Source organism: Bombus bifarius, unplaced genomic scaffold, assembly GCF_011952205.1.
Source record: "Bombus bifarius isolate JDL3187 unplaced genomic scaffold, Bbif_JDL3187 scf7180000008030, whole genome shotgun sequence".
Taxonomy (NCBI): domain Eukaryota; kingdom Metazoa; phylum Arthropoda; class Insecta; order Hymenoptera; family Apidae; genus Bombus; species Bombus bifarius.
The window spans coordinates 350,158-365,038 of record NW_022884401.1 but is presented as its reverse complement, the minus strand read 5'-3'; the positions used below and the strand labels follow the sequence as shown (position 1 = coordinate 365,038).

At 41.3% G+C, this 14,881-nt stretch overlaps 3 protein-coding genes across 5 annotated transcripts in view; 1 reads left to right on the top strand and 2 right to left on the bottom strand.

The window, feature by feature from the left end:
* LOC117207445 (ankyrin repeat domain-containing protein 6) overlaps positions 1 to 11,068 on the top strand; it is a 133,329-nt gene extending 122,261 nt beyond the window's left edge. For 2 of the 3 annotated variants that reach the window (XM_033447697.1, XM_033447696.1), the window contains 6 exons: positions 6,528 to 6,737; positions 7,157 to 7,255; positions 7,676 to 8,833; positions 9,368 to 9,644; positions 9,859 to 10,098; positions 10,214 to 11,068. In XM_033447697.1, the coding sequence (XP_033303588.1) occupies positions 6,528 to 6,737; positions 7,157 to 7,255; positions 7,676 to 8,833; positions 9,368 to 9,644; positions 9,859 to 10,098; positions 10,214 to 10,377 (2,148 nt within the window). In that variant the 3' untranslated portion in view covers positions 10,378 to 11,068. The remainder of the gene's footprint in view (positions 1 to 6,527; positions 6,738 to 7,156; positions 7,256 to 7,675; positions 8,834 to 9,367; positions 9,645 to 9,858; positions 10,099 to 10,213) is intronic. The other variant, XM_033447699.1, reaches the window with a different exon arrangement.
* On the bottom strand, positions 11,002 to 13,636 carry LOC117207446 (CDK5RAP1-like protein). Its single transcript, XM_033447700.1, has 7 exons — positions 13,040 to 13,636; positions 12,705 to 12,938; positions 12,412 to 12,619; positions 12,009 to 12,329; positions 11,620 to 11,941; positions 11,397 to 11,546; positions 11,002 to 11,315 (listed from the first exon to the last, which is right to left on the bottom strand). Exons 1-7 carry the CDS (start codon positions 13,383 to 13,385, stop codon positions 11,088 to 11,090), a joined length of 1,809 nt encoding a protein of 602 aa, XP_033303591.1. The 5' UTR covers positions 13,386 to 13,636; the 3' UTR covers positions 11,002 to 11,087.
* A 103-nt stretch (positions 13,637 to 13,739) lies between these two features.
* On the bottom strand, positions 13,740 to 14,665 carry LOC117207447 (60S ribosomal protein L36). Its single transcript, XM_033447701.1, has 4 exons — positions 14,578 to 14,665; positions 14,272 to 14,398; positions 13,963 to 14,097; positions 13,740 to 13,882 (listed from the first exon to the last, which is right to left on the bottom strand). The coding sequence occupies exons 2-4, from the start codon at positions 14,395 to 14,397 to the stop codon at positions 13,796 to 13,798; spliced, it is 348 nt and encodes a 115-aa protein (XP_033303592.1). The 5' UTR covers position 14,398; positions 14,578 to 14,665; the 3' UTR covers positions 13,740 to 13,795.
* Positions 14,666 to 14,881: the final 216 nt, after the last annotated feature.

Genomic DNA, 14,881 nt, shown 5'->3' with positions numbered 1-14,881 from the left:
TGCGAGCTCAGAGCTAGGGAGAAGAGGAACCTGGCCGTAGGAACCTTCGCCGTAGCTGGCGAACGCCTCGATGGTCAATGAACCATGGCACACGCGACTCTCGCGCGCGCAACACGCTCGTCGTAGCGCGAACACACGCGTCCTCCGCTGCTATCTCGTCTCGTTATTACGCACGATACGACCCACTGATGGATCGATCGAATCGATGCGCGGCCGGAATAAAGGCGTGATCGCCGGACTTCTTTTTCTTCGCCTTGATTTTCCTTGACCAACCATGGGTAGACGGTTTGTGCGCCGTTTCTTCTCGTCCGCGCGTGAACCGCAAAGCATATAGGTAGAGAAAGACGAACAGGAAATGGGACCAGAAGAGCGTTTCAGAGATGGGATGGGCATCTGCCTCGTGGCGATTGCTCGCAACTTGTTTTTCTTTTGCCGGCCAACCATGGGATTAGAATGTGTGAACGGTGGTAGTCGGACGAGGATGATGTCGGTGATCGAAGTTGATGACGCCGGCCGTGAATGGGCAGGATGCAGGTTCGTTTCGATTTCGAGAAACGAGAAGAAACGGGAGAATCTGATTGTGAGAAAATTTGGGAAACGGGGAAAGTCTCGCAGCGGCTGTAAATTCGCGTGCCATTGTATTCGCTGTAATATACTTATACGCTGGTTAATTTGGTCGACAGATACGTATGTATATATAGTTTTTGTTTAATGGTACTCTCGCACGACTACGAGTATTTGATGCGAATGAAACGTGCAAGTGTGACGACCACGCGCGAGACAAATTGCATCTAAGATTTTAATTACGTTAAGTCGTTATCACGCGCAGTGAGTTCTACCGAATAGATGGAATCGACGTAGCATAACGCGCAACACGGAGTCTCATGGCAATTTATACGTTCTTTTAAATAGATACTTTTACCTCGAAGGTCGAACCAGTGATTAGTCTTCTTTGAGTTTCATTCAAGCGTGGTATAAATGAAACGCGATTCCTTACGGTAATCTGTTAACTTTTTTAAACGAGTACGCTTCTAGTTTTATAATATAAACGGCGATTACTTTTCATACTGCCCAAAGCTATCAAACCAACTTATCGATTAACTTGATTAATCTACGAATATTTATCAAATTCTGAACAACCGAGATTAAAAGAAATCTGATAAGTATCATTTATAAAAATGACTAAAGTTATTAAAATTCTCTCTCTCTCCCTCCACTTGTTGGTGCTTAGCAATGAAAATTGGTTCGCCACTTCTCCCTAAAGCAAAAAAAGGCATTACATAATTGGTCCACTTTCTCTTGCCATCTTATACGTACAATTCCCTGTTGTTAGTGATCGATAATTTCGAGGATAAAATATAAAATTTAGCATTTGAAACATATTCTCTGACCGATACGCCTAACACGATCGATAGAATCGATAAAATCGACGAGCCTCCTGATCGACGCCATAACGTCCCAACAAGAACACCGACGATCTAACAAGCAGGAAACGAGAACTGGCTTGAAACTGTTTAGTCGATGGCACTGAAGGCCTCGTGGCGATTGTTAAGGATTTTCCAGGCGGACATGCACGCTTCGAGGACCTCACTTTGGCGATTAGTCTTCTTGAAGTTTCTTAATCGTTCGGCGGGGAAGCCTGCAGCGAGTCGATCAGAGATTTTGATGAAGTTCGCTGGTTGTTACGCATAACATGTCCTGATAGATGGATGGTCTTGACGGAATAAAGGTGTAATGTTCTAAGGAACATAGGAACTGACGAGCAGGTAATAGGATACTGCTCGAGACCGTTGATGACACCAGCCCGGTAATAGATGCCGATGCCTTTTGAATTCATCTTCTTTCTAAAAAAAAAATGCGCGCCAATCTCGAAGAAAAATGAAACGTAATCGATGATCACGACGTCGATTAATTACGCCGACCGTTGAAAAATACTTTCTATTCCGGTCTTTGAGAAAGATACCAAATCCTATTCCACGAATCTCTCATATACAGGTATGTTCCTGATGGAAAAGATACCGAAGAGTCGCGTGAAAGAGTCTGCTTGGAAGAATCATAGATAAATGTACGAGATAATTCTATGAACGATGTCCTAGTATTCAGACGATATGGATACGCTTTCGAGGGTGCAGCATAAAATTCGAGAGAAACTCGAGCGAGATTCGTTGTTACGTAGGTGTTGGCGAAATTCTCTTCGCTTACATCAACGTGAACACGCTCCTCGATAATCATCGCCAACGGTACAGGAAATTCTTACAGGTTACATTCCGACACGATCTGGATGCTCTGGATGCAGTCACCATGACAATACATTATGCATGTGTTCCTCGGAGCTGTTCCACTCGTATGACGCGAAAATGACAATGGTCTTACAAACTGCTCTACGCAACGTCTATCAGCTTGTCGTATTCCAAACAATTTTTCGTCGGACGACTCGACGCTTTACGGAGAATCGTTCAAATTCCAAAGGACGCGTCGTTGCAGATCCACGAAATTTCTCTAAAAAAAAAAAAAAAAAAAACTGTTTCTGAAGAAACAGTTGCGGCAATCTAATTAGTCCGAATCTACAAGAGCCGCCCAACTAACAAAATCCACCTACTTCTCTCTCTGACGAGAAACTCGCCGATCCACCCCGAACTAACGAACCCTCGATTCTCCTCGAGAACCACCCTGACGCGAAGAGAAGACAATGCACGAGGTAGGATCCGCGAGAGGAAAAAATAGGATGATGCATGGCGGTTCTGGCGGCGACTTCCGAGTCCTCCGGAGGTCCGTGAGCGTGCACGTACGTCCACGCGCTTCGACGAACAACGTTCTCTTCCTCCGGTTGAGCGATAGCATCGTGATGACCCTTGGAGCAGTCGCCTCGAAAGGCCACGCTTGACCCATCCTACTCGCGTCGTTGTCCACCAGGTATATAGCTATCGACGTTGGCTTGGCCGACGAGACGCGTCGTGATCGCGCCTTTCAGGGTCAACGAAGGCCTAGAACAGCGAAAGCAAGAAGAAGACACCGGGCTAGCTAGGGAGCGCGGAGAAATCGTCTGCGAGAGGGTTCAACAGCCTGGATAAATATATAATAAATCATACGAAGCTATGGAGTCAACCATCGGCTATTATTATCACGTAGCTCGGTGCTGTTTCTTCCGATGAAAACAGGAGGAAATTCATTTTCTTCGAGTATCGTTCGCTGTGTACGATTGAATACGATTGTGAGATGACGTGAATGAGGAAGCCGCGCTAAGTGTACATATCCATCGGTGAACAGAGACGTTCGCTTACGCGCTGTCTTCTGTCGTAGTGATTTAGAACCTGATGCGTTTAACGAACTCCTGTCCGTAGTTGGAATTAGCTGTACGGTTATTGGCGGATTCTCGTCGGTGTTTCACGGTAGCGAGCTGTCTCGCTACCGTGTTTTAGCTTCGTGTTTCGTACGAGTAGCGTTGCTTTTCTTTCTTTTTCGTAATTGTATTTTTCCAACTCGTTTCCAATCGGCTGTACGATTCAATTTGTTTGGAAGAAAGAGCAACGCGTATTTGTGTTTAAATTCCGATGGCTGAAATCTCGAAATTACCAAGTGCTATTTATATTTGCCAATCGCTACGTCTGTACCTGTCGTGGGAGTATCCCTTAATCATTTAACAAGTTAATTCCAATATTTTTACGATAATAGCCGCGTACAGTTACCTGTCGATTAACGCGCCATCGTTCTCTTTGCGACTTTTACCCGCAGCCTGCTGCATTTCTCTAAATCGTTTACCGCGCAGTACACGCGAACGCATCGCGTGTGAGCCAGTCATCGGTAAATATGGTATCAGAAGGTTCAACTTTAACCCAGCGAGAGGCGAACAAGCACGAGAAACGGTCGTTGGTCGACGCGTGAGATTCATCCTCGAAGACCTCGCGGAAATTTCTTTCTCTTGTATTCGTGGAAACGCGGAGAAAAACGTGATGGCGAGACGGCGGTGTTACGATCATTGACGTCACTGCGTGAAACCGATACGTGGGCTGGGTGTTTCGCCGCGGGACACCAGCGGCAAATTGTCCGTGCAAAAGCAGAAAATCGAGGCCGGCGATACCGCGAGGTGTGCACGCCGCACGAGTTTCGCGCAAAGAATTTAACAACGTAGTTATAGGCCATTTCGTTTCTACATACGTACGTACATGATAATTAGAAGCAAATTACATATACATAGGTTTTCTGATAAAAAACACCGTCCACAGCAAGATTATTTACGTTAATGTTTTCCTCGAAACGGTAAAGATATTTTTATTTCGCGGGATAACCGTTAAGGTTGCGTAGTTTTTGCAGATTTTTCCTCTTTTCGCGTGGAAGAAAAAGAACGACTGGAGTTTTTTCTACGTCGATCCGATGTACGTATCTTCAACCCTGCCTAACAAGATTTTGCTTGGCTAATGAGAAAAAAAGTTACGATAGATTGCAGTTTTTCATTCTAATGAAGGTACCAAGGGCTAATGACTGCTATAAATTGATCGCACGATGGCGAAGCAACGGAACAATGATAAAACGAGAAGTAGTGGGAAACGGGTACGGTAACTGGCGAGTCGCGTGCTATCGCAAAGGGTCGCAAGAGAGACATTTAGCGTTTATATCAAAATTATCGAGCGTAAATGATTAAATATACAGCGACGAGAGAGTATCTCGATAAAAAACGATATAATTTTCGCATCGCGCCGATGAAATTAAATTCGTTATCTCGTTTTAACGAACCAGAAGGACAGACAACAAATCTAGATTCTCAGATTCGTACGAATTAATTTTCCTTACGGAGAAAAGAAAGCCCTTGAAAGTTCCAATTTTTTCGCTCTTACTCTTCGTCCAGACCATCCTGTTTGTTTTATAGATTTCAATCTTCTCGTTTCAGATGAAAGTAGAATTAAAGCCGAGCTATAACGTCTACCATTAAATCGAGGAAGACAGCCGCGTTTAACTTTCTCATCAACCACTAACGGTATTCGTTCGCGTCTTTGCCATAATATCGAGCCACTCGTAACACGGATTATGACACTCGATTCGACGAAATCTAATTTGAACTCGAATTCCAATCTCGATCCCTCGGTCCAAAGATTACCAAATATAAAATACGCTCGAGGATTACCAAAAACGTATGGAAAGTAAGTACATCTCGTTCTTCATGCAACGATTTTAACAGCGGTAAATGCCTAGTCTCGGCCGAAACTGCTACTAAAAAGATTGTAAAACGCAGGATCAAAAGACTGTAAAATACGATTACGCGATTAAAATACGATTACGTGACCTTCTTGTCGCGAGATTATTCTTTTTTTTTTACAATATTCTTCGTTGTAGATTTTAATACATCGTTTAAGAACGGGGGAAACGATGCGACACGGCGTCGTTTCGATACGCGAATTCGCAAAATGGCATATCTTGGACGTTTATCCGAACGAGTGGCGAACGGAACGTAGCGCGTACAGAGCTGATCTAAATTGAATAGGCATTTTGTGACGCAGCGCGCGACACTACCCACCCTGAAGGGAACCGCCCACGATAAACTTGGCCGGATTGCTCGAGCCACGCTCGAGATTTCACGTCTCCATTTAGCTGGTTTTCCCTTCTGCGCGTTTACGTGTTCCTACGCGCTTTAACTCGGCGATTGACATGTTTACCAGCTTGCAAATATAGTTTTATCGCGCAGAATAGAGTGAAACGGCGAAGGGAAATGACCAGGTTGTAAAGTATGTGCCGATCCTTCGAAGCTTGTAAGGAAATAACTGGACCTGTAAATCGAGTCGTTAGTTTAAAGCATTCACAGTCAACGCGATATTTTATACGCGATCTTTTCCATTCAATTGCGTTATCGAATTCTGTCTCGTCTAAAAACGAAACAGTTTCCATCGATACTGGTTTTCCTACGCTTTCGTGTAATTGATCGTTAAGATTCGATGGAGCATCGCGTTAAGGCAAATCGATCGGTTCGTAAATTCATCGTTGTCCGTAAACTTCTGTTCGCGATACTCCTAAAAATCGACGCGCTTAAATCGCTGGCAGATGCTGATTCACCGAACCAGTCGCGCATTATCGATACGTCGAAAACAGAGCTAAACGACTGCGAATAAATTATGCCGGGATATATCTCTGTAGAATAAATAAGAAGAAGATACGATGTACGCGTTGCACCCGAGCTTCGTCAAGCTCTCTGACCGTCGGTTCCAGCGTTTCTCGGCAAAGTAAATCAATTAATCGTCATTACCAGTGGTCGGACAGATAGCTACGAATCGCTGAGGAACACAGTTGGAACGGTGATTAACGATCTGTCGTCGTTTTGCCCGATTTCGTATCCGATACGACGAAGAGACCGCCGCGCCTGTCTGTATCAACAGTAAGTAATCCTTTGCTTCTTTTTTCCCCTTTTCCCGGCTCGTATCCCCTCGTCCTGTTGATCCAGTTCGACCGACAAGCGCGGACAAGCTTTGATCGATCGGTATCATCTTCGAGCCACGTTTGTACTTCGTTCGACTTCGTCAATCGATCGGCGCGTGTTTCAGCATGGAAATTCAGCGTTGCACGAGGCGTCGTGGCGCGGATACAGCAGGACGGTTGCCGCCCTGGCGAAGGCCCTTGGCACCCAACGAGCGCCTCTACACGCGAGAAATCTGGCCGGATTCGCGCCGCTCCACCTCGCCTGCCAAAATGGCCACAACCAAAGCTGCCGCGAACTCCTGCTGGCCGGATGCAATCCCGACCTTCAAAACAACGTGAGTAACAGCTTCGATCTCTTCCCTTTGTCTCCTCTTCGTCGCTTTCTTCCGTACGTACCTCCTCCTTTCGGCCTTTCGAAGTTTGCTAACTTTAACGCGCCTTCAAATACGCTCGATGCGCTTTCGTCGTGCTTCGTTTCGCGCGTGTACGGAAATTAATTGGTGACGTGGTTGATTCAAAAAGGTTTCGAATTGAATTGAATATGAGATAGTTAGGTTTTTAGCCGGTTGAGGCTTGTCTGAAAAACGCGTGCCTAAAACGTGTCGCGGAGAGTAAGCTACGACGAGTGTACTCGTGGGAACCAGCTAAAACCACACCGTACGTGTTTGTTGAAAACGTTGCTCGATTCTGGAATTCTGTTAGAGCGAGTGTAGCGAAACTTGCAGGTGATTTTAACAGGCTTGCGATTTTTCAGTACGGGGACACACCGTTGCATACGTCTGCCAGGTACGGACACGCCGGAGTGACGAGGATTTTGATCTCTGCGCTTTGTCGAGTATCGGATCAGAATAAAGTAAGTAACAATTTGAAACACTTGCCACGTCGTCGTAAGTTCCTCTTTTCTCGCGTAGCCTAAAGCGAGGAGGTTGTACGTGTGGTCGTACTTTCCTCCCGTACTCTTCCATTGTTCCCAGAATTTTCTTTAATTTTATAAATACCCAAGGTCAAGCTTTCGCGCAATACCCTTCTTATCCCATAGATTTCTATCTGCCCCTTCCCACTTGGATATTCCGCGATCAAAGTCCATCCAAGAAACATGAACAAGAAAAGTCTGTGTCGAACGATCATCCTCGTATCTGCGCGCATCGATCGTGCGAGTCTCTGGTATCTGAGAGAACCGTCCGCCGATAAAGCGGCTAAAACACGAGTAAAAACCCCATGCTCGTGGTAAAGGACGGCTTGTGCGAGGACTAACGATCGTTTCTAAACGCAGAACGGCGACACGGCGCTGCACATCGCGGCGGCCATGGGACGTCGGAAGCTGACGAGGATCCTGCTGGAGGCTGGCTGCGACCGTAGCCTGCGGAACAAGCAGGGGGAGACCGCGAAGGACATCGCCAGGCGCAAGAACCTGCAAGAGATATTGGAGATAATCGGTAAAGCGCGAAGCAAGAGCAGAACGCGGAGCAAGAGTCGCGAGGAGGAGAGTACGCCGGCGACTCTGGACAAGGTCGACGGGAAGAGCAGCAGCAAGAACGAGAAGAAGCGAGAGAAGACCGGTAGTGGGACCAGCGGCAGCAGGGATAGTTGCACGAAGAAGGAGAAAAAGAAGCACAAATCGTCCGCCAAGCAGAACAAGGTGCACTTCGAGAAGGCCGTGATGGGCAGACAGTGGTCACCGTACGGTTGCCACTATTATCCCGATCCGGAAGCGTTTCCTCAGCCGCGTTTGGATTCCCTGCCACCGGATCCACTAGGCCGTGGCGAACAGTACTATTTGGACCTGGCTGGAAACATCAGGAAGGGTCCGGTGGGAGTGGGATACACGTGCTACTGTGCCCCGTTCTTCAGGCACATGGAGGCCAAGTTGGAGAGGGACAAGGCTGAGTTGAAGGCTCACATAGATCAAGCGCACGAGAGATTGGACTTGAAAGTGGCCAATCTGGAGAGGAGGACCAGAGGGCAAATCTCGGAATTGACGAGATGCGTGGCGGCGGAAAGGTCTAGGTGCGACGAGAGGCACATGCATCTTCAGCAACGTCTTTCCAGAGGTGGGAAGGGAAGACACAGCGAAAGACCGGCTAAAGCCACGTTCAACAACGATCAACAGTTCCCACCTGCTCGTGCCAGGTCTCTGGAGGATCTGCTGGACGACAGACCTCACGATAGAAGCTTCGAGATCCCCGGAGAGACACCGATTCATCGAGGTAGCCTCGACGATCTTGATATTCCTGCTATACCGCGACTCAGCAAGTCCATGAGGGACCTACCTTCCGGTTCTGGTGTCTCGAGGTCAACGCTGAGGGTACTCGACGTGCCTGCCAGATTGAACGAAACCTTCGACGGCGTAATCAAACAGGATCGTAGCTCGCCGCTAGGCGCCGCCTCTTCGCCGTCGATCGGATCCAGGCAACAGGTCCATCAGCAACGCGTGAGTGTGTAACCGGTGGTTCTTTTTATTAACTACGTTAAGCGTTCACGAAGGTGTTGATTAAGCTGCAAGACACTAATGACACGTTGCGGATGGTACATGGGTCCCGTTTACGACCAGAAGATAGGATCGAACCCTCTGGTGTTTAGATTCCTTCTGAGAGTTTTAACGGCGCGATGTATGTATTACAGGCAGAGCTAATTGTTTTATCTACCTTCTTTTTTCATCGAGTCGTTCAGATTACGAACGTGGTAAGATGGAAGATAAAATGGTAATAAAGCGGATTGGTGATGTAACGTAACCAATGCCTTTATGTAACGTTTGATCGAGGGCTGCGAAAAATATTGGCACACGCGCGCTTATTTCCCAACCAAGTGGTTTTTATCAGATTCTACGCTTCGTCTTCGTGGTATGAAATGTTTGTATTCGATACGGAAGTGCTGTTACGTACAAATATTGTGCAAATATTTTTTGTAATCTCTGTAAGCGATATCTTCGTATTTATACGCTTGTTTTAAACTAAGAAACTGTCAGCAGGATCTTTCGTCTCGAGATCATGGCATAAATTCGTGCCAGGACGAAAGTAGCGCGACGCGAAAGAACGAGGACACGTCGAACGAGTGGAAATCTTCAGGGCGACGCAGCGTGCACGAGATGATTAAGCGATTTCAACAAGTACCTGGCATGCATAACGGTTGGAGGGGCCCGCGTTCCGGAAGCAGCGAACCCACCAGTCCAGAGCACAGTCAGTGTTCTCAAAATCAAAGAGTCCAACCACAAGGTGGTGTAGGAAACAGCTGGCGTGGCGAAGGTAAAGCTACTTTACATGCACTTTGAATCGATAGCAGACACTTCAACGAATTTTTTGTAAGGTCCTTAAGAAACTAGTTAAACTCAATTTTTGTTACCTTTGTCTATAACATTTCTATGTATGTGACCGATTTGACGAATAAACTTGTCGACAAGAAGTTAGTCGACGATAGAGGTAAATTGTTTTTACAGTAATTTACCATGTTAAAATGTAGGCAATGACAGCGAGAGTAGCGAGGGAGACGAGGACGAGCAACCGGAAGCATTAAGCGGCGGAATTTCTGGAAAAGGAGTGATATCAGAGCACGTGCATTACGACAGTATCGCCAGAATGCCATATAGGTCCCGTAATGCGGTTTATAGCCCAACACCGCCTTTGCATGACGCACATAATGATTCTGGATATAGCACTCGTATGTACGGTTCTAGCAAAGGTGCTTCACCTTCGTTATCAGGTAAAGATATATTAACCATCGTGTGATTTTAACATATTACATATCTTGTTATACTTTTTTACATTTTATTTTGTACTCCATTTCTTAGAACTTCTTCCGTTATTTGCTCTTTTAGGTCAATTAGAGTGCGATGTAATTCTTCCGACCACACCAAACGCATTCTCCAGTGGTGAACAACTGGCTGCACTGTTAGAACAACCGAGGAACCATGATCTTACGGTCTACGAGCGCGGTGCCGATAATTGCGTTATTAATATCGGAACAGCCAGTCTTGTTTAACATGTATCATTTCGGTCAACGTATTATTTGGAAACGAATTCTGTACTTCCAAAGACATCGATATTTTGTATAAGTTGATGATACCTACTCAGGTGTTAATATAATTTTTTTTTTTTTAAAGATACGTGTAGATTTAAATTGGTTATTTTGTTAATAGATTCTTTTGTACAAAATGATTCTTGTTTCAAAGAATAGGATATTGTCGTTATGTAAATAATTTATAAACCTACTTTGAACGGTAACGCGTTGAAACTTACCGAATCTCCGTCTAGATTTATTGTCGCAAATCGAACGTATTTATTGTCGCGAAAAGTTTTATCAAGTGCTGTTGAAATTATGAAAAGATGAGAGAAAATAAAGTATTAAAGAATTCTCTACAAACGGAGTAGAATAAGCATAGATAAATCTTTTTTAATCAGTATGTAACGTTCTGTTAAAAATTATTAATATCATCCTCGTAAGAGGAAAGATTACGTACCTATAAACCGCCATGTGTGTACCATAATAATAGATTGAACTATATCTATTTATTATGTAAATGCTTTTTTCTTCATTCACAATACTGTTATATCACTAGTAAATACGTCGATTTAATTTTGTACGATTGTAATTAAAGACTATGTGTCTCGTTCAAAAATTGAATGTATTATGGAACAATAAGCGTGATTAAATAACAAATGAAATCTCCGAATATTATATTCTACATTTATTTATAACACAGACGGAAATGCATATTCTGTTATCGACGAATGATACAGAGGCGTGCCTGTTAATGAATGCGAATTAGCAGTCTCAATTTTTACAACAACGTAATCGCCAATTTTTATTGATCTCGTGTCATTTGAATATTTTCCAGTAGGTATAGTCATGGAGGGAATTACTACTCGCGTGTTACCATCGTTCCTTGCTTGAAAATTTTCATCTGACCGCTTACTGGGCTAAAATTAATTATTACATATTTTACTGATATATCATCATTCTACAACATAGTTGAATTACAATAAATTGTAAAATCTTACTTGCTCTACAAGCACAAGCTGTAATTGTCCGATCTGTAATTTATTTACATTTTCTATCTCCGTTCTATATGTTGAAATCATTCTTTCGAGCCTACTTTGTTTAACACTCGGTGGTACGTCATCCTTGTAACGACGATGTGCAGTCGTTTTCTACGATTAATAATAAAAGGTTTCCATTTTTCAAATATAATATACTATATGAATTTTATAAAATGTGTATTACCTCCCGCATGCTGTAAGAGAAAAGAAAGGCTTTATTATATTTCACTAGTTCTATCAATGATAATGTATCTTGAAATTCCTCTTCCGTTTCTCCACAAAATCCGGTAATAAAGTCACTAGAAAAACACATGTTCGGAATAGTTTCACGTATATGATGCACCAAATCTATATATGCTTCGCGCGTGTATCCTCTTCTCATTCTTTCCAAAACCGCGGAATTACCGCTTTGAGCAGGTAAATGAATTTGTTTACAAATATTCGGCCTTTCCGCTATCAATTGTAAAACTTCATCTGGGAAATCTTTCGGATGAGGCGATGTGAATCTGAAAATGATTTATAATGATATTCAATAATAATAGCTATTTTCAAACGTGAAAATATTTTTAGTACCTGATCCTCATTTCTGGATTGATACGAGACACTTCATCTAGTAACTCAACGAAACGACGTCCTCCTTTTTTGTTTTTATATACTGTTTTGAAACCTTTTGCTAAATGTGTTTCTATATTATTATTAACATAGAATTCCGATTGAGATGTATCTCTATAACTATTTACATTCTGCCCAAGAAGTATCACTTCCTTTACACCTTCATCAGATAAAGATTGAACCTCTTTCACTATGCTGTCGATTGGTCTTGATCTTTCCCTTCCTCTTGTGAACGGTACGATACAGTATGTGCACATATTATCGCATCCACGCATTATTGTGCTAACAAAATATGAAGAAAACACATATAAAGATAGTTATAATAATTATAAATTATACAACAATGACAAGGATAACAGATTACACATATGCACTGGTGGAACTTGGATCTAATCGCACTGGTGTAACATCTGCATATGTTTCATCAAATGACAAAACAACATTAATAGCAGTTTCATTGTCTGGTACAGACAATAGCCTCGGTAAATCCTTGTAACTGTCTGGTCCAGCTATGACGTCAACAAGTTTGCCCTTTTCTAATATTTTATCCTTTAATCGTTCTGCCATACATCCTATTACAATAAGATAGTATATATAGTATCGTAATATTAATATATTATAAATCTATTACCTATGCATATGAAATTATAGTTATACCTAACAAACCGATTTTCACAGGAAATCTTTTATTCTTTTTCCTTACATTATTTAAATCAGTTAACTTGTTCCATACTTTCTGTTCTGCATTATCTCTAATAGAACATGTGATTAGTAGAATTATATTAGCTTCTATTATATCATTCACTTTTCTGTAACCATGAGATTTTAGAATAGACCAGATTACCTCTGTGTCATTTACATTCATTTGACAGCCATAAACTTCAAAGTAAACTAAAAGGAATATAATTTGTTGAATACAAAAATTAACGCCATACGTGAGATTTACAGTTTCTTTTAATATTACTAACTTAAAACATTTTGTCTTTATTTACCCTTTTGATCAGAGCCATCAATATTTTGTATATAAGGAATATTTGGTACGCTAATAGTTTCACTAGAAACTTCAATTTTTGGTGTCAAGAAATCTTTGAGCGATGGTCCAGTTTTTGACAAATCTCTAAAGTGTTTCAAATCAGAAGATTTTCTTTCAATTTCTTTATTTCTTTCAATTTCCAATCGAGTAAAAGTCGTATACACTGTTTGACATTGTTGAAGATTATAAATTGCTACATTGTTATATCGTGCGAATTTTTTAATAAACCTCTTCATTGTTAGTACACAATTTGTTTCAGAAGCTTTAATTTGTTTTAATGAACTTAACATAACTGTACCAATCATTTTTAATATGGGATGACACTGAACTAATAACGTAAACACTGTACATATATAACCTACTTAGAAATAGGTTATGTAACATAAAACTCTTATGGAATCATCATGGAAAATAATTATTTTATAGTTTGTTAAGTTTTTTGAACATTAATTACAAAAGCAACGTTAACTAGATACGTCACTTTGATTTCTCTGAATTATTATAGTAACTACATTTGAATCATATTGACAATAAGACACCCTAAACATGTCTGAATATCAGTGGCTCCCAACTTAAATTGTTACGCTTTTATTTAACTTACAACATTAAATTAGTCTAGTAAATTTAAGAATATAAAGGGAATATGAAATACAAAGTAATAATTTTTCATATACATATATTTTTATGGATTTATTATACAAATTTAATGCATTATTTAATGATGTGCAGCTGCTTTCCTCATCTGGACAAGTATGTTTCCAAGTTCTTCGCGCTTCCTCTTAGCTCTGATGTGTGTGCCCAACTATAAAATATAAGAATAGAATATAATATTCATTTGGAATATATAACACTTCAAGTGACAAAATTTATTGACATCCTTACCCTCCTCTTCAAGAATTTTAAGGCACGCTTATCCTTAGAAACTTTCAACAATTCCATAGCACGTTTCTCATATGGTGCATGTCCAGTTACCTCACGGATTAAATCTCTAACAAACTTACTGTGTTTAGTTTGTCTCTAGAATTGAAAGATTTATGAGCACATAATACTAATCTTTATAATTAATGAATTATTTTTACTTTGTATTGTTCTTTGTTTTATAAATGGTTTAATTATGAAATGTAAACAGAAATAATATAGTACAGAAGTATCATCATAAAACAGGAATGTTTATCACTGTTGCGTACTAACCCCTTTTAGTCTTGCGGGCAAAATGCATACTGTCTTTTTCCGTTCATTTTTATTCTTTGCTACACGAATCTTAGTCGTTTTATGGCCCCTGTTAAGACCAACTGCCAATTCGTATTTCAGAGCCATCCTACAATATTAAAACGCCGTGACTTTTATAGGTTAGATCATCAAACGTAACAATACAACATTACTTAATAATATTATACTTATTACACTGCAATTACTTATGAAAGTACTTATTATTATACAAACGTAATTGATTTCACAAGATTATATAGATATTTTGAGATTCAATTTAACACAAACCTTCACGTCAGAAATACAATGGTAAAAAGGAATACAATCTTGTTTTCAATGAAAGATATTTTATGATTTTTTGTGCGCATGCGCTATGAAATCATCTTGTCTGATTTTCAAGTATGCGACAGAATTTTTTATACTTCAAAAATTTCATATATCTAGATAAATTTTTAAATGTGTTAATTATATGTGTGTTCAATTCAACTGCAAATACATAATAAAATTTTAAATTTTGTAACATACATTTATTATGTAATTGATATAAATTCCCTATGAAATATTTTGTTCTTTTTGAAATACTATCTTTTTT

Bases quoted from the DNA above. Each gene is read 5' to 3' on its own strand.
- LOC117207446 (XM_033447700.1), bottom strand. From the start codon at position 13,385: ATGATTGGTACAGTTATGTTAAGTTCATTAAAACAAATTAAAGCTTCT. The intron at 12,939-13,039 runs GTAAATAAAGAC...TATTCCTTTTAG, and splicing joins TGATGGCTCTGATCAAAAGG to TTTACTTTGAAGTTTATGGC. The intron at 12,330-12,411 runs GTAATCTGTTAT...ATATTTTGTTAG, and splicing joins AGTTCCACCAGTGCATATGT to CACAATAATGCGTGGATGCG.
- LOC117207447 (XM_033447701.1), bottom strand. From the start codon at position 14,397: ATGGCTCTGAAATACGAATTGGCAGTTGGTCTTAACAGGGGCCATAAA. The intron at 14,098-14,271 runs GTTAGTACGCAA...TTTCAATTCTAG, and splicing joins TGCCCGCAAGACTAAAAGGG to AGACAAACTAAACACAGTAA. The intron at 13,883-13,962 runs GTAAGGATGTCA...TATATTTTATAG, and splicing joins TAAAATTCTTGAAGAGGAGG to TTGGGCACACACATCAGAGC.